At 42.0% G+C, this 24,613-nt stretch overlaps 1 protein-coding gene and 1 non-coding gene across 6 annotated transcripts in view; one reads left to right on the top strand and one right to left on the bottom strand.

Annotated features, from left to right (window-relative positions):
• The window catches only part of trmt11 (tRNA methyltransferase 11), a 116,852-nt gene that overhangs the window by 43,974 nt on the left and 48,265 nt on the right, over positions 1-24,613 (top strand). For all 5 annotated transcript variants that reach the window (XR_015753477.1, XR_006310362.2, XM_087980542.1 and 2 more), the window contains exon 12: positions 10,512-10,632. Coding sequence is in view for 3 of the 5 variants with exons in the window: in XM_087980542.1 (XP_087836668.1) it covers positions 10,512-10,632 (121 nt within the window). In the remaining 2 variants the exon portion in view is untranslated. The remainder of the gene's footprint in view (positions 1-10,511; positions 10,633-24,613) is intronic.
• Positions 5,694-5,766, bottom strand: trnak-cuu (transfer RNA lysine (anticodon CUU)). The gene has a single exon. It is a non-coding gene; the product is annotated as a tRNA-Lys (tRNA).

The raw sequence follows: 24,613 nt of genomic DNA, 5'->3' as shown, positions 1-24,613 counted from the left end.
TTAGGTGTATTAGCCGGGGGTAAATGTAGAGTAATGGGTTGCGGAGATGGGTTTGGATGAGATGCTCTTAAAGGGTCGGTGTGGACTTGTTGGGCCAAGTGGCCTGTTTCCACACTGTAGGAAATCTATGAAGTAGCATACAGTCTGTTCTGATATAACACGATAGTTCAGTTCCCATACAATCCTGCATTTTGAGAAAATTGTGTAATAGCAGCACCATTTAAACCAATGAGACTGGAATCTCATTATAGCCAATACAGGTAAGGAAAGTTCATGTTCTATAAATAATGGTCTAAGTTCTTCAATCACTGTTATAGCCAATTTGCATTGAAGAACCATGCATTATAGCAGAATTGACTGTATCACTTAACTGTTGTGTGACAAACAATATTCCACAGTTTCTTGATTCAACTACATGTTAAAGAAGTTCTATGTTTGGATACTTATGTACTTAATTTATGATCTAAAATTAACTTTCTTCATTTTTCATGCACCTGCAGAAATAATTTCCTTTGTTTTTGCAATGAAATCTTCCTGCAGCAGCATTTTCTGGGCCTACAGTATTCCTGTAATTTGACTAACAAAAGGCAGTGATTGAGCTCCCTTCAACTAAGCCAAAATAAATTGGAGTTGATTTAGACTCTTATTACTTTGTGCTAACTGTAAAGGACTCAAAATGGCATTGGTGATCTTATCAACCCCTTTGAGCACCCATCAATGCAAGTTTGATTTTGAACAGGATCCAGTTCAGGCCATTGAAAGCACCCAACTGTTTTAGAGAAAGACCTCTGTCAATATGAGATTGCACATCCTATGATGTAAATAGTACCCAGGCTGCCATTTACTGTCCGAACTGGTTCAAGCCTATGTGGCACTGTATATGTGACATGATCGAACTGAAGAGGCCCAGTTACACTCCACTGCAATTTGCCTTCATCATCACAGCCTGTTTTGAGGCCTTGATCCAGGGAGCCTATTCAGCATGCTCTGCTGGTAGGTTGCCCAAAGGTGAAATGAGACCCTAGTGAGTCATAAGTCCCACACTGAACTCTTTTTATTTTGAAAAAAATCTTTCCAGGGGATATGGCTAAGTGTCTTATTAAATAGTGCACCTGGAACATTAAGGGAAGTCATTCACCTGTTAAAAGGAAAGAAAAAGTGCTTTTGAGCCTTAAGAGGGAAAGGGTTGATATCGCTTTGTTGCAGGAAACCCATCTTGATGATGGGGAATACCTGAAATTACAACAGGGGGGTTATGACCAGGTATTCTTTTCATCCTTTACTACTAAAAGTAGGAGAGTGGCGGTACTTATCCAGAAAAATCTTCAATTCACATTATCAGAACAGATGAAAGATGAGCAGGGACTATTTCTGATACTTAAAGCCCTGATACATGGGGGAGGAATATGACATTTTAAATGTCTACTGTCCTCCGGCGCATCCCCTTGAGTTTTTGATAAGTGCTTTGTCTAAGTTGAGTGCTTTTGGAACATGGCACATTATTATGGGGGGGGGGATTTTAATTGTCTTTTGGATCCGACAGTGGACAGCATGCCTTGTGGGCCCCCAACTATTTCTTCGCAGGCCAAGCAGGTGGTTGACTTATGTGAGGAGTTGGGGCTGATGGATATTTGGAGATGTCTTCACCCTACTGGCAGGGACTTCACCTTTTTTCAAACCCGCATAAATGTCACACGAGGATTGATCTCTTTCTGGCTCCCTCGGTCCTTCTGGATTTGATTGAGTTGTAAAATTGGGAATATAGCTATCTCTGATCACGTGGCAGTATATTTGGAGGTTAAGGCCAAGAGTGAAGGGCTAGTTTTGCAGCACTGGCGTTTGGACCCTTTTCTCGTTAAGGATTCCAAATTTGTGGAATACTTTTTGAAGGAGTTTCAGGAATTCTTGACTATCAACTCAGGCATGGCTCGTAGTCCGTCCATGCAATGGGAGACTGCTAAGGCCTTTGCTAGGGGATTAGCTATTTCCTATTTGGCTAGCCGGAAATGACAGAAGGAGGAACAGCAGTGGAGATGCGGTTGAAAGCCGCGGAGGCAGCACATTTTGCGCGGCCTTCAGTGACTAAGCTACAGTGGATCACGGCACTCCGGGCTGCCTTGAATTCAATACTGACACAAAATGCAAAGAACGAACTTGCTTTTGCTAGACAGAGGCTGTTCAAACATGGGGATAGGCCAGGGAAGTATTTAGTGTACCTAATTAGGAAAAAGCATGCTCCCTAATCCATTACTGCAATTAGAGACAGCGCCGGGGTCCTTACATACAATGCTCAAAAGATTAATGATGCTTTTCGGAGCTTTTGTATCGGTCTGAAGGTTGCGAAGGCAGGAGGGCTAAAATGGAGACCTTTTTTAAGAACCTGGACCTCCCAGGGATAACCTTGGAACAGACCTCTCTCCTTAATGTCACCTTGACAGTTCAGGAAATACAGGAGGCAGCTATACAAGTTCAGAGTGGGAAAGCGCCTGACCCTGATGGTCTTCCGTGTGAGTTTTATAAGGAGTTTATAGGGATTCTGTCAGAGCCAATGTTGGAGATGTACAATCACTCCTATATGCATGAATGCCTACCACCATCTTTGAGAGAAGCTAATATTTCCCTCATTCTTAAGAAGGGGAAGGTTCCTGAGGATTGTGCCTCATACAGGCCCATCTCTCTATTAAATTCAGATTTCAAGATTCTGTCCAAGATCCTGGCGCTGAGATTGGGAGAGGGTGTTGCCCCGTATTATTAAAGGGGACCAGACAGGCTTTATAAGGGGCCATAGGTCCTCTAATAATATTAGACAGTTGCTGAACGTGGTCCAAGTTTGTCAGCAACAATCGATTCAGGGGTTGGTGATTTCCTTAGATGCAGCTAAAGCATTTGACTGGGTGGAATGGCCGTATCTTTTTTATGTCTTAGAATAGTTTGGGTTGGGTGGAGTCTTTGCTCGGTGGGTGGAGGTTTTGTATCGCCACCCTCTGGCTGCAGTCATCATGGACAGGGTGAAGTCTGGGAATTTTAGGATTGGTAGGGGTAGTTGGCAAGGCTGCCCCCTCTCACCGTTGTTGTTTACGTTGGTGATAGAGCCACTGGCAGAGGCCATTCGTCAGAACATCCACATAACCGCTCCAGAGGTGGGATCGAGGGCACACAAGATTACATTGTACGCGGATGATGTCCTTCTGTTTTTATTGAACCAGATGACCTCTGTACCCTATTTGATACAATGTATCAATTCATTTGGGGCAATTTCAGGATATAAGATTAACTTTGCAAAATCAGAGGCTATGCCTTTGAGAAACCTTAAGGATGTGCCAGAAGTTGAAGGTGGCCCTAAGTTCCCTTTTAAGTGGTCACGAGCAGGGTTTTGGTACCTAGCCATTTTTATTACCCCCATGTTTGATCTGTTATTTCAGACTAACTTTGCTCACTTTCTCGACAATATTAGGCGAGAGCTCCAGAGATGGGAGGCTCTTCCAATTTTATGGCTGGACCGAGTATCTCTCATTAAGATGAATGCTCTTCCTCGTTTGCTTTATCCCATGCGTATGCTCCCCATAATGTTTCCCAGGTCAACGCTGCAGAAGCTTATGGGGTGGTTTGGTTCCTTTGTCTGGCATCGTGTGCAGCCCCTCATCAAACTTACTAAATTGCAGTTGGCTCAAGGAGGGGGAGGAGTTGATATCCCATCAGGAGGTATCAGTTGAGTTCCCTGCTGTCCTTTGTCTGCGATTGGGTAGGTAATGATCCAAACTCAATATGGCTAAATATTGAGGCCTCCCAAGCAAAGTGCCCTCTTATTAACCTGTTGTTCATGGATAAGATGAGGACAGTTATGGATCACTGCCGGAATCCCATTGTCATTAGTACAGTCAGGGCTTGGAGAGCGATGCGTCAGAGTGAGGGTGGTTTATCCAAGACTTCGCCACTTACACCTATAGTTGGCATGCCAGGGGTGATGGACTCAGGATTCAAGCTATGGGCAGCGAGAGGAGTTTCTAGTTTGGGAGACTTATTTGAGGGGGAGGTTATGATGTCTTTTGAGCTACTGAGTTGCAAATACGGGTTACCCAGCAGAGATCTTTTCCATTCTTTTCAGGTTAGGGATTTCATCCAGAAGAAGACTACACTTCTCACTAAGCCCTATAAGCCCAATACAGAGAGGTTGTAGCTATGTCCCACAAGCACCCTTTCCGTTAGTGCCCTCTATCGCCTGCTGGGTGCAGGGCCTGGCAGGATATTAACTGGTTATGAGAGGTCTGGGAGCAAGAGCTAGGAGTGGAGATCTCTTCTGAAACATGGGAGTACATATGGGAGAATACTCGAAAGATCTCAATCTGTAATAGGACATGCACTACGTAGTTAAAAGTTCTGCACAGGGCTCAGAACCGTCTGGTGAAGTTTAAAAAAGGGGCATCTTCGGTGTGCCCCAAATGTAAAATAAGTGCAGGTACTCTTACCCATTGCTTCTGGACATGCCACAGGCTCCGTGTTTATTGGAACGCTGTGGCGGGAGAGATTGGGAGAGTATTGAGGACAGAAGTCAAAGTAGACCCGATATCTCTCCTCTTAGGTCTACTGAATTTACCATCTTTAGACGGGCATGGGAAGAAACTATTTAATATTCTTGCACACTGTGCACAGAAGAATATTCTGATGAACTGGGTGTCTGAGAACCCGCCGGGCTTGCTGGGATGGCAGAAATTAATTATGGAGCACATTCCCTTGGATTTCTTTACAAACTTGGTGCACCACACAACAGACCATTTTTATAAGACACGGAAGCCCTACTTGAGTTATTTGGAAACAGATTTGTCAGTTATCTTAACTTGCATGTTTGTTTAACCAGGATGGATAGATTTGTCAAGCCCTGGACCCTGGAGAGAGTCTGCTAAGTTAATACGGGTATATATATACAATGCTCCCGTTCCTCTGTTTGGGAGCTTTGCGCCGAGCATAGCTGTTCTGTATTGTGGTTTTTTTTCTTTTTTTTTGCTTATTTTTTAGGTGTTGCTTTGCACAGTGTTAGGGTTTGTTTTGTATTAGAGGGTAGGTTAATAGTTAGGAGACAGTAGTTGTATTGTTTTTGTGTTTGTTTTCTTTTTATTATAATGATATTTGTTATTGATTGTACTTTTCAATAATTTTATATGTTTGTAAAGTTAAAAAAAGTTTGCTAATAAATATATTTACAAAAAAAATCTTTCCCCGATTGCTAATTGGTTCTGTGATATCTATTCACTGTTCTGCTGCTCACACACTTTTACAGAAGTTGCTCTACCTAGTGAAAAAGTAGGAAAACTTAGAGACTATAGAACTATACTTTTGAAAGTGCTATTTCTAAATTAGATTTTTTTTTAGATTAGATTACTTACAGTGTGGAAACAGGCCCTTCGGCCCAACAAGTCCACAGCAACCCAACCAGATCCATTCCCCTACATTTATCCCTTCACTTAACACTATGGGCAATTTAGCATGGCCACTTTTAGATCTTTTGGATTGTGGGAGGAAACCGAAGCACCCAGAGGAAGCCCATGCAGACACTGGGAGAATGTGCAAACTCCACACAGACAGTTGCCTGAGGCAGGAATTGAACCCGGGTCTCTTGCACTGTGAGGCAGCAGTGCTAACCACTGTGCCACCGTGCTGCCCATTGTCCGATGTTTTTTTTTTAGCAGGTAGCGTATTGCCCAACGTGGGGCTCGAACCCACGACCTTGAGATTAAGAGTCTCATGCTGTACCGACGGAGCTAGCCAGGTGCCATAAATGTGTCTATGTTCTGATTCATTAAGTATTTGAAATAATATTGGACTACGCATCCTCACCACTTCGTGTTTAACATTCTTGCCCATGTGTTAACCTGCTCCTGTGAATAGCTGTTACCTGACCTGCTGAGTTTTTCCATCCTTGTTTTGTTCTTATTTCAATCTTCCAGCACCTGAAGGTATTTTGCTTTTATCGAGCGTTTTGTGGATGTTTCATTCCTAGTATATCCTCTCACCCCACTTCTCAGTTAGTAAATCAATGTTGCATTTTTGTTCAGAGGTCTAATTTTCTTTCCCTGTGAAATGCTCAAAACAGCACACTGCATTGTGCAGCACATAAAATACTGCAGTGGGACTGTTCTCTGCCACCTTTTTTTTGTGTTTGGTGTTTTTATGCATAAGTTTCAAGAAATCTTTGAGCCACTTTTTTTTCCTCCACTGTTAGTGTGTCTCATGCAATTTCTGTGTCTACGCCTTGGATTTCTCTCAGCCGCCGTTCCCTTGAAGATGAATCCTGGTTTTTGGATTTATTTTCATCATTTTATATGCAAATATGATGTATAAATTTTTGCTTAAGCTAGGTATGTGGCTTTCCAGATTTGCCTTTTCTGTGCTGACTGGGCTTCAGGGAACAAGGAGAATAATTAGAGGCATAAAGTCATGGAGATGTACAGCACTGAAACAGAGCCTATGGTCTAACTCGTCCATACCTATGGTCCAACTAGGCCCATTTGCCAGCACTTTTCCCATATCCCTCTAAACCCTTCCTGTTCATATATCCATCCAGATGCCTTTTAACTGCTGTAATTATGCCAGCCTCCACCATTTCCTCTGGCAGCTCATTCCATGCATGCACTACCCCCTGTGTGAAAAGGTTGCCCCTTAAGTCTCTTTTATACCTTTCCCTTGTCACTCTAAACCTATGCCCTCTGGTTCTGGACTCCCCCACCCCAGGGAAAAGACCTTGTCTGTTTATCCTATCCATGCCCCTCATGATTTTATAAACCTTGATAAGGTCACCTCTCAGACTCCAACACTCCGGAGAAAATAGGCCCAACCTACTGAGCCTCTCCTAATAGCTCAATTCCTCTAACCCTGGCAACATGCTTGTAAATCTTTTCTGAACCCTATCACAGCATCCTTCCAATAGAAAGGAGACCAGAATTGCACGCAATATTCCAAAAATGGCCGAATCAATGTCCTGTACAGCTGCAACATGACCTCCCAAATTCTATACTCACTGCTCTGACCAATAAAAGAAAGCATACCAAATGCCTTCTTCACTATCCTGTCTATCTGCGACTATGCTTTCAAGGAACTATGAACCTGCACTCCAAGCTTGTGACTAGAGAGTCCCCTATCACAATCGATCGGTTGGAACCTGACGTACCCCTCATTGCATTAGAGCCTGTCTTGATACCAGAAACTTGGCTGTTCGTGCTACGTTCCCCTGAGAGTCCATCACCCCCTACATTTTCCAAAACAGCATACTTGGGATAACCACAGGGGACTCCTGCACGACCTGCCTACCTTTCCTGGAGTTAACCCATCTCTCTGTATCTGCTGCTTTTCTCCCTTCCTATAACTGCCATCCATTACATTGACCTTTTCAGTTAGGTTCTGTAAAAATGTGTAAGTGTTAAATATTTCCAGCAGGGGATGCTACAAACCAAGCTAAATTGAGTTGTACAACTGCCATCATATAAATTTCTGAAAATATTTTCATAGATTATATTAGATCTACAGATCTTCCAACACTGTCTATGTGGACTGTTGCAGATTAGGAGGATTCAGTTTCATCTCTCCTGTGTTCTTGACAAAGGTCTAGAGTGAGATCATGCCCTCTGTGAAGTGTTAATGCTAAAGTCATAAACGAATTTATAAATATTATAAATTTGACTTCATTCCAGATGGTGCACAGAGGAGATTGTTATTTTTATGACACAACCTGCTTTGTAGATTCAGAAGTCGTGTGCATTGTATGTCATAGCTGATCAACTCCTTCCATTGTAGCACAGAGAAATTTGTCTCATCAATGGTAGCATTGCATTAATTTTCTGTCTTGTTTACTGGGGATTGTGCTAGTCCAAATGGCATCTATCCTACATAGATGCATTTAGATTTTAAAGTCGCAGAGAATCTCATTTAGTCTTTTTATTTGTTCTGACTGCTCTGAACTGTTCTCTTTTTTCAAGAATGGCAGATTATGTTAATTGACAAAATTCTCAGTCGATATCCAGATAGCTCTGTATCAGATTATGTGATGCATTTTATTGGGCGATTTTTAAACATTTCTTTTGCAGCAATGTTTTACCTTATGGCATGGACCTGACAATGTAAGGTAGTATCAGTGACTTGAGAGGTGACACAATTACTGATTTTCTGACTTTTTTTAGTATTCAAACAACCTTTTACAGATCCGTTCTTTACTCCAAAGATAGTTATCCAGTTGTTATAACATCAAATTGATGGTTATGTGCATGCTTGTGATATATTAAACATTTCCAATATTTTATTTTTAAATGCTTTCGAGTTCCAGGGAAAGGTTTTTGAGTTTCTGAAATGTTGCATCTTATTAATTTAGCTGACCATTGCATTCGATTCCTTTTGTGGCCTGAACTGATTTGATTCAACAACTTTAACCACACAACTATCATAGCTTTGACATTTTATGATTATGGTGGTGACAAATATTTGATCACTGTTCCTGTTTAATTCCACGAATATTATATGTAGAAGCTCTAAAAGATAAATTTCACATTTCACTACCATTTGGTTGCACTTGAATGGCAGGATTGAATCCGACTGCAGCCCACAGTCATACACAAGCGGTTGAAAGGAAATACTAAAGTAAAACAAATTTGACAGTACCTTCCCACAACAAAAGCAAACTGAGAAAGAGTTTTCTTTGGTCATTCCAGCTTACTGTTTGACCAAAAATGGAGAAAAAAAATCTTCAAAGGAACACCAAATTCAAAACAGTTGGAGGGTAGTGATCCGTGTAAAATTTGTGAGAAGATTTGGAATATCCTGAACTAGAAAACATTGTGTTTATTTATTACATCTTTTAATATTAACAAATTCCCCATGGCCTAAATAGATTTTATGTATTTATCCAGAAAAATTGAATTTTTCCTTGAAACACCACTTCAATAGCCCATGTAGGATATCCCTACTGTATACTGTAGTTTTCTTTCGTGGTTGTGGTTTCACAGGCACCGAGCACTCTTGTTCAAGTGACCATTCTTCAAATGTAGATGTTGGCTGATAATTAGATGCACTTGAGATTTCAGCAAGCCTGATTGTGTTTGCACCAGATGTCAGCTTTCCAGCAGTAGTCATAAGATTGTGATCAGGTACGGAGAAATGCAAATATTTCTCCCAACCTAGCCATAAGACTGAGAGACAGATTATGGCATGGGCGCTGAGTGGTTAGCACTGCTGCCTCACGGTGCCAGGGACCTGGGTTCGATTCCAGCTTCGGGTGACTGTCTGTGTCGAATTTGCATATTCTCCTCATGTCTGTGTGGGTTTCCTACAGGTGCTCCAGTTTTCTCCCACAATCCAAAGATTGTGCAGGTTAGGTGAATTGGCCATGTTGAATTGCCCATAGTGTTCAGGGTTGTGTAAGTTAGATGCACTAGTCAGGAGAAATGTAGAGTAACAGGTTGGTAGAATGGGTCTAGGGTGGTTACTCTTTGGAGGGTTGGTCTGGACTTGTTGGGCTGAAGGGTTGTTTCCACACTCTTGGAATTCTATTTTTACATTATTTTGTAAATGTTTTCAGAAAAGTATTAAAATGAATAGTCATGTAATGAAGAGAGTTTATGATCTGCCCTCAATTCTTTTATTATCCCACCCTCATGGCATCAATGTTTCTGATAGAGGATGGATTAGAATTATAAAGATAATTTATCATAAAAGTTGGAAAGTGTCAGCTGTAACAAGTTATATGCAGTAAATTCGCCATCCTCCAAAAAGTGTCTAATATTAACTATATTTTTCTTTGTTCACTCAATTTGCTTCATAGTCATTGTATTGCAATTTTTGCTGTTTGCAGCACACCTTACATGTAGTAATAGGAATAAATGTAGAATTTTAAAATCTCCTTTCTCTTCTGTACCTCTGAGTAAGCAGTTTAACTGTATACGTGTCAGCATCTAATTCTGGACACTGCACTTTTCGGAAAGATATGAAGCCATTGGAGAGAGTGCTGCAGAGATTTACAAGAATGGTTACAGGAATAGCAAATTCAGTTAAGAAGATGCATTGTAGAGATGGGACTGTTCTGTTTGGAGAAGGGAATGCTGAGAGCAAATTTGATTGAAGTAATCAAAATTATGAGAGGACCGGACAGAGTAACTAGAGAGAAAATGTTCTCTGTCATTAAAGTATGAAGAATTGCAGATTTAAAGTACTTAGTGAAAGAAGCAAATGTGATACTTGGAAAAAAGAATTCTCAGGTAGTGAATGGTTAGGATCTGGAATGGCCTGTCTTACTGTGTGGTGGAAGCAAGTTCAACCAAGGCATCCACAAAAGGATGGCTAGTTGAAAAGCAGCAACGTGCATTGTTATTGGGAGAAGGCAGGAGAATGGCACGAGGTAAAATGCTCTGTTGGAGAGCTGATATAGATCCGATGGGCTGAATAATGTTCTGTCCTGTAACAATTGTGATTTAGCAAGCAGCTATCCCTTCCAGTATGATTTCATTAATTTGTCTCTTTTTTCCTTCTCCCAGCTACTCTGAAGATGTTATCCCCCAACATCCTTGCCTGAAACTTATTAGTAACTGTGAACAGTCTCTCACAACTCATACATCACGGCAGTTGATTACAATGGAAAAAGTGAAGGAATTTGAGGTATGAAAGCAGTATATCTGTTTGTTTTTCATTATTCAATTTTTAACAGGAAGGTGGTTGGTCACTTATGTGGGGTGTTGCATTTTAATGGGGGAGGGAAGAGCTTGAAGGTATGCTATATGGGTGACTTTATCTGCATTAATCGGGTACTATCGGGAGAATTCTAAAATTATTTCTTTATTTACATTTCATTGTCTGTAGTGAGAATAAGATGCATACAAATTATTTGTCTTGCATATTAAGTGCCATCTGGAGACTTAGGTCAAAGAGCAATAAATCTCAGGAAGGCTTGAGATCAGCGAAATGTTCCTTTCCAACAGAGGATCTCTGTGTGGGTTGTCCTTTAGACTGAAGTGTTTCATTGTCCTCTCAGTTGGACACAAAATTGCACAGAGATGGTAAAATGGTGGGAAATGGCATGGAAAACAATTAGTTCTGGATCACTAATGTCAGATGTTCCAAAAAATGTTAAAAATACATAGGTGGTCAAGTCAGAATTTGGCAGCTGTATACAGATAATTGGCGTACCTTGTCAACTTTCCAGCATTTTCAGGCATTCAATTTTTATTCAGATAGTCTGGAATTTTGTTTGACTTCATTTTAAGTGTATGCAGAGAGAAGCTTTGCAGGACCTCTCCATGGGGTACTACAAGTGTGACTGGCACTAATGATTTAGCAGGATGAATATGGCATACAGAATCAACGATGTGTTGGGTGAAATAGGCTTTTCTTTATCAATGAACTTAATTTTGCTGCTTAGTGTGCTTACCTTGACAATGGGTCAAATTCTGGATTTGGACCTCAGAAGAGCAAGTGGCAAGCCTTTGATTTTCCTATTGCAGAACAATCTAGAACTGAGAGGCCCATCTAGTTTGGGACAGTGACAGGATGCCTCCCGAAGGTGGATGTGTCTGTATTGCCTGGCATTTAATAAGTATACAAGTGGTATCACAGAGGTGCCTTGAATAGGAGGGAACTGACTAATATTGAAGCAAGGAGGTCTGTCTCCATTAGATGGCTAAAGAGCATTTCCTGCTGCTTGGGGTTAGAGCCCCTTTCTGAGCAGGTGGGTCTGTACCCATTGGAGTTTAGAAGAATGAGGGGTGATCTTAATGAAATCTCTGTGTTTTCATAGAGTAAATTCTCAGAGGATGGTTCCTCTTTAGGAGGAGACTCAAACAACGGGACACTGTATAAATACAAGAGGTCTCTTTTTTTAAAACCAAGATAAGGAGAAGTAGTTTTCTCTCAGAGGGTTGTGATTCATGGAATTCGGTTCCTCAGAAAGCCAAGGATGCTGTCTCATTAACGTTATTCATGGCTAAGTTGGGTAGATGTTTGATAGACGTGGGAATTGTGGGGTATGAGGGACAGATAGAAAAGTGCAATGAAGACCACAATCTGATTAGTCATGATCTTATGAACTGGTGTAGCTTGTTGAAGGACCACATGGCCTAACCCTGTTCATAAATCCCACATTGCTGTGCAGTATTGCAGACAAATAAATGTAAAGACTGAAATGAGCAATGGCTCAGACATCTCATTGCAAATCTAAGTGCAGCCTATTACAAGGCTCATAACACAGCATGGGCCTCCTATGATGCTGGGAAAGATGCAGCCTTAGAGGAATTGTTTCCCTTCTGTCTTCACGGAGCAGGTTGCCGGTTCCCGTGAGAACCCGCCCTTGGAAAAGATAGAATAGAAATTAGGAGCCATGCAGCTGAATGGGGTTCCCTCTGCTTTCCCAGCCCAACATGTCCCTGTCTCCAAAATAGCTTTCATAGGGCCAAGTTAAAAATCAAAGGTTATAGTCCAACAGGTTTATTTGGAAGCACTAGCTTTTGGAGCTCTGCTCCTTCATCAGGTGGTTGTGAAATATAAGGTCATAAGACACAGAATTTATAACAAAAATGAACTGAAACAATATATTGAACAAACCTGAATTGTTAAGTCTTTCATCTTTTAGTGCAGGTTTTGGTTCATTAATATGTAAATCTTAGAACTTCTTTCAAGTTATTGTTGAGATAACTTAAGGTTTTATAACTGAAGGTGACATCTCAGCTCAGACAACGCATTAAAGGTGTGAGGTTAGAGTCTGTCTATATTCCAATCTGGAGTCAGATTGGTTTTATTTCCAAAGTGGAATTTACAAATTATTACATGTAGCGACACTAGGATTTCTTATAGAAACTGAGCACCCACGGACTAGTCAAACCAGGAACGTTCCTCGTCACAGTGGACGTTTCAACACTCTACACTAGCATCCCCCACAATGATGACATCGCTGCAACAGCCTCAGTACTCAACACCAAGAATTGCCAATCTCCGAGCACCATCCAGAACTCATCTGCTTCGTCCTTGACCACAACGTTTTCACCTTTGACAACCAGTTCTTCATCCAGACACATGGAACAGCCATGGGGACCAAATTTGCACCCCAATATGCCAACATTTTCATGCACAAGTTTGAACAAGACTTATTTGCTGCACAGGATCTCTAACCAACTCCATACACTAGATATAATGATAACATTTTCTTCCTCTGGACCCATGGCGAGGAGTCACTGAAACAACTACACAGTGATATCAACGAGTTTCATCCCACCATCAGACTTGCCATGGACTACTCTTTTTAGTATCTGTCTCATTCTTGAACATGTGCATCTCCATCAAGGATGGGCACCTCAGTATCTCAGTCTACTGCAAATCCACAGATGTTACACAATGTTACACTTCACTAGCTTCCACCCTAAACATATTAAAACAGCCATCCTCTACGAACAAGCCCTGTGTAAATGAGGAGAACATGCTGGGCACCTGAAGGTACTCAATGATACCCTCCTAAGAAAAGAGTACAATGCTGAGCTCATTGATTGCCAGTTCCAACATACCACAGCAAGAAACCATAATGACCTCCTCAGGAGACAGACACGGGTTGCAACCTCTTCAATCTCTTAAAATTACCTAGGAGAATTCGGAGAAGAGGAGAATATAGGGCATTTTGATATCCAAAGGAACCCTAATATGAGGGAAGAATGAGTTGTCACATGGTCACTTCTAAGTTAATTGTACCAAAGAAAGTTTTATGCTTATGCTCTGTTTGATCTCTGAGGAGTCATGGCACTTGTTGATGTTAAAACAGTGAGGCAGCTTTATTGATGTATTGTCTTCTACAAGCATTACTTGGGAACATCCTCACCGTGATGCTGTACTCTGTGTTATTCTGCCTTCAAATCCGTTAGGCTTTCTTCCTTCTTCCAGGATCTCTGTATCTAGAACGAGGTGTGTGGACCCAGGCAAGCCATAACTCTGCAGAATACAAGATCTTGCATTATTTGCGTTTAGTTACAAAGAATATGGACTTACAGCAAGCTATTAAAATTGAAGAGACTACAAGTTGGAGCTTGCAATGGTATTTGTGTCATGTGTTTACCCATTTTAGAAGAATTGGGGAATTCTTGCAGCTTAGCATATATTTGGGCAGTGGCCAAAAAAACCATTGAAGAGCCAATGAGAGACTGTAAAAATTGCAATTGTTATGAGACTGATAGCTGAAAAGGGTGGGTTGTCTTATGAAGACAGGCTGGGCTTGTTTTCAGTCGAGTTTGATTGAAATGTATATGATCCTTAAAGGTTTTTCTCAAGGTGCACGTGACAAGGGTGTTTCCACTTGTGGGTGAGTCCAGTACTAGGAGGCACTTTTAAACTTAGGGGTCACCCTTTCAGGGCAGAGATGGACAAATTGTTTTCTGAGGGTTGTGAGACTTTGGAAATCTCTGTCTCAAGGTGGTGGTTGTGGTGGGATCATTGAATAACTTTAAGGTGCAGAAAAAGTCTTGTTAGGTGAGGAAAGCAAGGGTCATCAGGGGTAGATGGGAATATGGAATTTGAAATACAGACATATCAGCCATGATCTTACGGAATGATGAAACATACTCAAGGGGCCAACTGTTCTACCTTTGTTCCTGATTTTTATGGTTATATGCAATTGTTAGGATGGAGTGTTAAAAGAATTTTGTGGGGTTAAAATGTTGCTATCAGCACAATTATAGCTTTCATTGCTGCAAATTGTGTCAGTGGAGCAGAACCATTAACTGCCTTGACATTCCACAACAACTAATATGCAAAATTATGAAAGCAGACTAAACCCAAAGGGACAATTGGGAATTCTGACCAGCAGGTTCAAATCAAAAAATCTGTACATTAAAAGGGAAGTGCCTGCACATGGGAATAAATGTTTGTTTTGGCCCAAACCAACAAGAAAAATGAATTTCAGACACTTGATAACATTGGCCAAGGGAGTGTGCGAAGCACTAGGCAAGTGAAGGAAAACTCAACAGAGTCCTAACTAAAGGCTGGCATGGTGGCTCAGCAGTTAGCACTGCTGCCTCACAGCTCCAGGGGCCTGGGTTCGATTCCTGCCTCGGTCTGTGTGGAGTTTGCACATTCTCCCCGTGTTTGCGTGGGTTTCCTCTCACAATCCAAAGATGTGCACTTCAGGTGAATTGGCCATGCTAAATTGCCCATAATGTTAGGTGCATTCGTCAGAGGTAAAGTATAGGGTAGGGGAATGGGTCTGGGTGGGTTATTCTTCGGAGGGTCGGCTTGGACCTGTTGAGCCAAATCTAATCTAATGTAATCTAATCACATCAGCTTCTGTAGGGAAGTGAAGGAGGTTTTATAACACCGGAACCCCTGTTTGTTTAATGGGTAAATGGTGATTTCTTTATATTAGATTGGTGTGAGAAGGACTGTACAATTTGACTTCTGGGACAGGTTCCTCTGACAACAGTGGGACAGCATTTCAGAGAGCAGGAGCTAAGGAGATTGTGCAGGACCTGAGAACAACAAATTATATTAAAGATGGTATTTACCAACCTCCAAGCTGCATGCCAATCTTTCTTGGGAATATACCACCATTCCGTCACTATCACTGAGTCAAAATTCTGGAACTTGCTTCAGAACAGCACTGTGGATCTCCCTACAGGGCTGCAGAGGTTCAAGAAGACAGCCCTTCACCATCACCAGGGCAGTTAGTGGTAGATGATAAATGCTGGCCTCATTTACATCCATGAACAAATAAAACATAATATAACAAATATCTTAAATGCTTCACATGGCCTAACAGGAGATAAGACCAGATGACCAAAAGCTTGGTGAAAGTGGCAGGTTTTGAGGAGTTTCTTAAAGATGGAAACCGAGGTAGGGAAGCTGAGAGGTATAGGTAGGGAATTCCAGACCTCTGGTTCTCGGCACCTAATAGCATCGCCACCACTGGTGAAGCATTAAAATCAGGGATGTTCAAGAGGCCTTGGATGAGCCTTAGTCTTGTGGTGCTGGAGATGATTACTGTGATCGGGAGGTGTGAGGCCATGGATGGATATAAAATTGAGCATGAAAGTTTTAAAATAAAGGTGTTGCTTATATAGAAGCCAATATCAGCTAGTGAGTACAGGGGTGTTGGGTAAAAGAGTATTGAGTTAGGATATGGGTAGCAGATGTTTTGATGACCTCTGGTATGCAGGAGATAGAATGTGGGAGATCAGCCAGGAGTTCATTGGAACAGTTACGTCCAGAGATAACAAAGACACGAATGGAAGTTTGAGCAGAAGTTTGGACCTAAAGTCAGGCGACATTACGGAGATGGAAATAGGTGGTCTTCATGATGGTGTGAATATTTGGGTATCACTCAACTCAGCATCAAATATAATACCAAGATTGCAAAGAGTCCTATTTGATCTTGGGTTGTGGCTAGATAGGGAAATGGAATCTGTAATGTGGCAATGCTGTTTGGCAAAAGAATAAAGAAAAAGGCTTAATTCATCCCAATAATTGGTTGGAGTAAGTTTCTGCTTATTCAGTACTGGATGTTGGATACGCAGTCTGACAATTTAGCAACTGTGAAGGAATAGTGAGAAATGGTAGTGAGATAGAGTTGGGTGTTGACAGTGTGCATGTGTTAACTAACATGGTGTTTCCAAATGATGTCACCAAGGTACAACATAGACATAAGTAAAAGTGGGCAAGAAAAGGTTATTGGAGTGACACTGGAAGTATCTTGGTCTGGAAGCAAGAAGAGAAGCTGTTCCAAGAGATACTCTAGTTATGATTATATTAGAATGGAATCAGGTGAGAGCAGTCTCACCCAGCTGATTGTACCAGCCTCCACCACTTCCTCTGGCAGCTTGTTCCATAACATACCACCCTCTGTGTGAAAAAGTTACCCCTTAGGTCCTTTTTAAATCTTTTCCCCCTTACCTGAAACCTATATCCTCTGGTTTTGGACTTCCCCAACTCCAGGAAATAAGAGGTGATATCATTAAAATTTAAAATATTATTAAAGAAATTAAGAGTGTAGATTGATAAAGGATGTGGAGTCTCCCTTGGCTGTGGAGTCTAGAATCAGAGGCACAGCCTCAGACAAGGGTTAAGTCATCCGGACTAACATGTGAAAGTGATACTTCAAGCAGGAGTGGTGAATCTCTGTAGTCCTCTAGCCCAGATGCCTGTAGAAAATCACTGAATATGTGCAAGTTAGAGATTGATAGATTTCTAGGTACAATTGACATCAAGGGTTATAGGGATAGCACAGAAAAGTGACATTGGATTAACTCTAGAGCTAGAAATCAGTTGGGGGTTGGCTAGTCCATATTCAAAAACTCAGCTGCTAACCTAAGTGAGTATGCCACTACCATTACAGACTTCATGAGTATGTGTGTTGAACACCAATAACCAAAGACATTAATTCGAATGTTCCCAACCGGAAACCATGGATGAACTGGGAGTGGGCGGCACGGTGGCACAGTGGTTAGCACTGCTGCCTCACAGCGCCAGAGACCCGGGTTCAATTCCCGCCTCAGGCGACTGACTGTGTGGAGTTTGCACGTTCTCCCCTCGTCTGCGTGGGTTTCCTCCGGGTGCTCTGGTTTCCTCCCACAGTCCAAAGATGTGCAGGTTAGGTGAATTGGCCATGCTAAATTGCCCGTAGTGTTAGGTAAGGGGTTAATGTAGGGGTATGGGTGGGTTGCGCTTCGGCGGGTCGGTGTGGACTTGTTGGGCTGAAGGGCCTGTTTCCACACTGTAATGTAATCTAATGTAATCTAATCCACTCCCTACCAAAGTCCAGGACTGAGGCAATCAAGTTGGTCAACCTTGACCTATACAGGAAACCCAGGTACAACCTTTGTAAGTCTGTCAGAGATGCTAAGAGGCAAGATGAAACTAAGCTTGAGACCCAGACCAACCACAGGGATATTTGTGGCAAGGCTTACACGACATAAAAGGGCTACAAAATTAACTTGAACAGAATCGCAGGCAATAATATATCCATACACACTGAAGTCATTGCATTCTACACTCGCCTTGAACTGAAGGTCAGTGAAAGGATGTCACTTATCTCAACACCTCGGGCTGTACACACAGTCACTGCCGCTGACATTAGATCGGCCTTTTTGAAAGTGAACCCATGGAAAGCGACTGGCCCGGATAGACTCTCTGGGCATGCACTCAGATCCTGTGTGGACCAGCTGGTGAGTGTATTCACTGACATCTTTAACCTCCCCTTACTAAGATCTGAAGTCCTTACTAAGATCTGAATGTCCTTACTAAGATCTGAAGTTCTCACCTGCTTCAAGAAGACCACCATCATCCCAGTACCAAAGGAAAATCAACCAGCATGCCTCAAAGACTACTATCTGGTGGCTCTCACATCCGTAACAATGAAGTGCTTCAAGAAGTTAGTCATGGCTCACATCATCTCCACCTCGCCTTGATCCTTTGCAATTCATCTACTGGTACAACAGTACCACAGCAGATGTCATCTCCCTGGCCTTACACTCATCCCTAGAACATCTGGATAACAAAGATACCTAATTGGGCTCGTACCTTTTGACTACAGCTCTGCCTTCAATACTAGGGCAGCACGGTGGCTCAGTGGTTAGGGTGGCATGGTGGCTCAGTCGTTAGCATGCTGCCTCACAGCAGGGTTCGATTCAAGCCTTGGGCAACTGTCTGTGTGGAGTTTTCACATTCTCCCTGTGTCTATGTGGATTTTCTCCGGGTGCTCCAGTTTCCTCCCACAGTCCAAAGATGTGCAGGTCAGGTGAAATAGCCTTGCTAAATTGTCCATTGTATTAGGTCTTAAAAATGTGTTGCTGGAAAAGCGCAGCAGGTCAGGCAGCATCAAAGGAACAGGAGAATCGACGTTTCGGGCATTCCTGAAGAAGGGCTTATGCCCGAAACGTCGATTCTCCTGTTCCTTTGATGCTGCCTGACCTGCTGCACTTTTCCAGCAACACATTTTTAAGCTCTGATCTGCAGTCCTCACTTCCTCCATTGTATTAGGTGCATTCGTCAGAGGGACGTGGGTTTGGTTGGGTTACTCTTTGGAGGGTCGGTGTGGACTTGTTGGGCTGAAGAGCCTGTTTCCACACTGTAGGGAAGCTAATCTAGTCTAAATCATAATTCCAAACAAACCCATTTCCAAACTCTGAGACCAAGGTCTCACCATATCTCCCCCCTCTGTAACTGGATCCTCAACTTCCTGACATACAGACTGCAATCAGTAAGAATACATGATGGCACCTCCTCCATCATAATCCTCAACCCCGGTTCCCCGCAAGGCTGCATACTCAGCCCCCTATTATACTCCTTACACACTCACAACTGTGTGGCCAAATTCCACCCCAACTCCATTTATAAATTTGTTGACGACCTCACCATTGTAGGACTGATCTCAAAAAACAGAATGAGACAGAATACAGGAAAGCGATTGGGTGCTTGGTGACATGGTATAAAGACAGCAATCTCTCCAGCGAGGTCTGCAAAATGAAGGAGCTGGTCATTGACATTAGGAAGTGGAGTGGAGGGCACACCTCTGTCTGCATCATTGGTGCTGAGGTGGAGATGAACATCAAGTTCCTGGGAGTGATGATAACAACAATCTGTCCTGGTCCACCCCATCAATGCAGCAGGTCTCTATTTCCTGAGGAGGCTAGGGAAATTCAGCATGTCCACAAGGGCTCTTACTGATTTTTATAGATGCACCATAGAAAGCATCCTATTTGGATGCATCACAGCATGGTATGGCAACTGTTATTCCCAAGATTGCAAGAAACTACAGAGAGTCATGAACACAGCTCAGTCCATCATGCAAACCAGCCTTCCATCTATTGACTCCACCTGTACTTCCCACTGCCTCGGGAAAGCAGCCGACACAATCAAAGACACCTCCACCCTCTGCTACAAATGTTTGAATACCCGTATGAACAGCTTCAAGAACAGCTTCTTCCTCACTCTTAACAGACTTTTGAATGGACCTTCCAAATGTTAATGTTGATCTCTTTCTCTGGCCATTTGTGCAGTTCTAACACTACTCTGCACGCTGTTCTGCTATCTTGATGCACTTTGATGGTGTGATCTGCCTGCATGGCATGCAAAACAACACTTTTCATTGTATCTTGGTACATATGATAACAATAACTCAAATTAAACTCAAAACAATTTGCACAAAGAGCAAATGCAAGGGAAGAAAAATAGTTTTCACACAAGGTATGAAATGTGCTGCCTGGAAATGTGGTGGAGGCAGATTCAACACGAGACATTTAAGAGCTTGGTGGATGATTGTCTGTATAGAAATAATGTTATGAAGGAAAAATCAGGTAGTTGGTAGTAGGTAATGATGCTCATTTGAAGAGCCAGTGCAGACATGATGGTCCTCCTACACTGAAGCACTTTTTTAGATTCCCTACAAAATGGGAACAGGCCCTTTGGCCCAACAAGTCCACACCGACCCTCCGAAGAGTAACCCATCCAGACCCATTCCTCTACCTTATATTTACCCCTGACTAATGCACCTAACACTATGAGCAATTTAGCATGGCCAATTCACCTAAAGTACCCATCTTTGGATTGTGGGAGGGATCCGGAGGAAACCCACGCAGACACTGGGAGAATGTGCAAACTCCACACAGACAGTCACCCGAGGCGGGAATCAAACCCGGGTTCCTGGAGCTGTGAGGCAGCAGTACTAACCACTGAGCCACCGTGCCGGTGCAATTGTGTAATTAACCGTTATCTAGAATGGTTATCTATTGGTTAGCACTGTTGCCTCACAGCGCCAGAGACCCGGGTTCAATTCCCACCTCAGGCGACTAACTGTGTGGAATTTGCACGTTCTCCCCGTGTCTGCGTGGGTTTCCTCCGGGTGCTCCGGTTTCCTCCCACAGTTCAAAGATGTGCAGGTCAGGTGAATTGGCCATGCTAAATTGCCCGTAGTGTTAGGTAAGGGGTATGGGTGGGTTGCGCTTCAGCGGGTCGGTGTGGACTTGTTGGGCCGAAGGATCTGTTTCCACACTGTAATCTAATCTAATCTAATCTAATCTAATCTAATCTAATCTAATCTAATCTAATGGCAAAACAGGCTTGAGAGGCTGAATGGTGTATTCCTGTCCCTATATTCAGTGAGCAGAAATTAGTGTCGGATAGCCATTGTGAGAGAAATCATTTTATTGTTCAGGACATGGAAAGTGGAGGTGACAGTCTAGTTGAGCAAATCAGTCATTGTAGAAATATGATAAATAGAGGGCAAAGGCTAAATAGTTTGGATCTTGAACATGTAGTTGTGTGTGAATTGTGGATAATTTTTCCCAAGAACAGATACAAAAGGAACTGGGGTTGGTGTATTAAAGGGGATTGTATGTGGAGTGTAATACAAGAAATTGATCTGAAATGTTCCTAACTATGATGGATTAGCAAGACCAAGAGGTCAAGGGCATGACTATTAGTATATAGATTGGGGAGTTTACATGGAGGGAGAGATTTAAGAAGCATTACAGCAAAGTGAATTCAGAGGGGAGCGAATGATTAATTGAAATGTATATTAAAATGACCAATATTGAGAAGTCATTCAGGGCAGTGAAGGAGGAAAGCAATGAGGTTTTCTCAGTGTTAAAAAGATCAAAGGGTAAGTAGATTAGTGGGGATCAGATATAAAGCAGCAACCAAATTTCACCTGTAAATAAATTCAGAGATCATAAGTTATCTTGGCAAGGTTCCACAAAAATTAGATTCTGTAAAATCTTGATGGTAAATGTCAGCTTATTGTCTATGACCTTCACTAAAACCAGAAGTGAGGGATCTTCGCTGATGATTACACACTTTTCAGTTCATTTGTAACTCCTCATACTGAAGCAGTCCCTGACAATTCTATGGTAAGTAATTCACTTTCTGAAAACCCACAGCTTCTCAACCATTTGCAAGGAACAAGTCAAGAATGTGGCGGAATGTTTGTACTTGGCTGGATAAGTATAGCTCCAAGAACACTGGAGGAATTTGACTTCTTTCTGGATAAAGCACCTCCCTTGATTGCCATCCAGTTCACCATATTAAACATTCACTCCCTTCATCACTGACGCACAGTGGCACAATCTACATGGTGGTCTACAGTAACTCACCAAGGCTCCTTTTACAGCCATTACCTGTATCATCTAGAACGCTGAGGGTAGCAGATGTATGGGAACAATAGCACCGTTGAAGTTCCCTTTCAAGCCATGCACTACCCTGATCTGGAATGACATCACTATTCCTGTTGTTGGGTCAAAGTCTTCCTTTCTGCCAGCACTTAAGGTTTAACTGCACGAGATGTATGGCAGCAGTTCAAAATATGGCTTACCAACACAAAGGCAAATATGGATGAGCAACATATGTTGGCCATTTCAGCAACACTAATGTCTCATGAGGTAATAACAAAAAAAAGTAGATGGGAGATCAATTTGTAGATCATAGTAGCAAGTGATATTCCAATGCTGAATGAGGGTTGATGTTTGAGGTTCACGGTCAGCTGAAGGATAAAAAGGTGATAGCAAGGTTGAAGAACACCAGAAAATCCAGTAGCAGCAAAGTTTTTTTTTCTTTAAGTCCAGTGATTTTACTTTTGACATGGACCAGAGTTTGTTGGGTGTTGCTGAATTAGTAATCCAGTGGCCAAGGCTAATACTCTGGGGACAAGCGTTTAACTCCCATGATGGCAGCTGGTGGAATTTAAATTTAATCAGTGAAATCTGGAATTGAAAGCTAATGTGAGTAATGATCATGATTTGGGCGGCAAGGTGGCTCAGTGGTTATCACTGCTGGCTCACAAAGCCAGGGACCTAGGTTCAATTTCACCCTTGGGGGACTGTCTGTATGGAGTTTGTGCATTCTCCCCATATCTGTGTGGGTTTTCTCTGGATGCTCTGGTTTTCTCCGACAGTCCAAAGATACACAGTTTAGGTGAATTGACTATGCTAAATTGCCGTCGTTTCCAGTGATGTGCAGGCTAGATGGGTTAGCCATGGGTAAGGGGAGGTTGCGAGGATAGGGTAAGGGAGTGGGTCTGGATGGGATTCTCTTCAGAGGGTCAGTGTGGATCTGATGGGCTGAAAAGCCTGCTTCCACACTGTAGGGGTACTATGATTCTGTTATCAGTTATTATTAAGCCTCCATCACGTTCACTGATACATTTGGAGAGAAATCTTGCATTTTCCCATTGCCATACATTTCCCAGCATTAGCAACCTCAAAAGCGTCCATTGGATTGCTAATTGAAATAATTAAGGGGCATCTTTTGCTCCTGTCAGCATTTTACTGACCTCCGGAGGGTTGTCACCACATAGGAGGACTGATAGGTAAGCAGTGTTCCAGTTGGTTTTCTGTAGGGAGTAGTAAAATGAGCGTCTTTATGATATCTCCATGATCCATAGCAAGGCTGTCTCCTTCTGCTAATGGCAATCCCAAGTGCCACTGATAGAACAAGGATCCTTTGCTGATCGATTGTTAGGGACTGCTTGCCTTGCCTGGAAACGTTAGAGAAAAGTTTTCCTCCTCTTTGAGGCTGTCTGCGTATTGAGATATTGTCTCCTCATGCTGCAGCCTAACCACTAACAGTGATGCTGATGAGTTGCCAGCACTCTGATTTGGTTAAATATATAAATGGTAACTACTGGATGGTTTGGGAAGAATACCACTTCTCATAAAGTTCACACTTACAATTAATATGAAGTAATCAAGCTGGTTCTTCATGGTGGTGATTTTCATTTTGAACAGTTGGTACCTGAACTGATATGAACCGGAAAATTAACAGATTTAAGCCAGTGCTTCTCAGTTTTATCTGTGCTCATAGTATTAGTTAACATTTTATATCCTATATAAATTATTCCATTCCCTGATGAGAGCACTTCTTAGAAACTGAACATTGGCAGTCTTATTCCTTTTCATGGGTAATGGTTGTTTAAAGCTGTCTTTGTTTAGATAAAAAATAAATCATCCTTCAACGCTGTTTCAGGATGTAACATGTGATGCCAGCACACTGTGTTCTTGAGCTTTATGTATGAATTCCCATGTGTTTCAGCAGTAATATATGCCAGGCATTACTGTAGTGTAGAATGTTGGATTGACTACAAAACCTAATTGACCTAACAACCATTGAAACAACGTATTGAAAAGTTTCTATAATAAAGAATCAAATGATACCTAAATATGTTGATCAGTGAATAACATTTATAGGCTTTAGCTAATATTTTAAATTGTCACTGTGGTTTATGATCATTATCTGAATTTGAAAAGTAGCTTATTGCTTTATTACAGCTTGCTAGGTTGTGAAAGGTCTGGACAAAATGTTGCTTTTGCCTACAAGCATACACTGTACAGTGTAGATGCATTAGATACAACTTTAATTTATGTCTCTTGAAGCCAGTTATATTCTTCAAGTCACTAGTTTTACACATTTGATCTATTTTTTGAATGAGTGAAGTCAATGTCAGTAACATAGATATATCACTTGAGCGTAAATGGTAGCATCTGGAAAACATGCATTCTTTCATAAGTCTTACAATTAGCTTAAACAAAATCTGTTAGCTGTTTAGATCACTGAAATCTTGCAGTAAGAATGGTATAAACCATCCCGCAAAAAAGTGCACATGATAGTCAACATTATTAGGTGCACC

Source organism: Chiloscyllium plagiosum, unplaced genomic scaffold (genome assembly GCF_037043375.1).
Source record: "Chiloscyllium plagiosum isolate Xiang-an unplaced genomic scaffold, Cpla_swu_hap1 HiC_scaffold_3, whole genome shotgun sequence".
Taxonomy (NCBI): domain Eukaryota; kingdom Metazoa; phylum Chordata; class Chondrichthyes; order Orectolobiformes; family Hemiscylliidae; genus Chiloscyllium; species Chiloscyllium plagiosum.
This window is presented reverse-complemented; position numbering and strand designations above follow the sequence as displayed.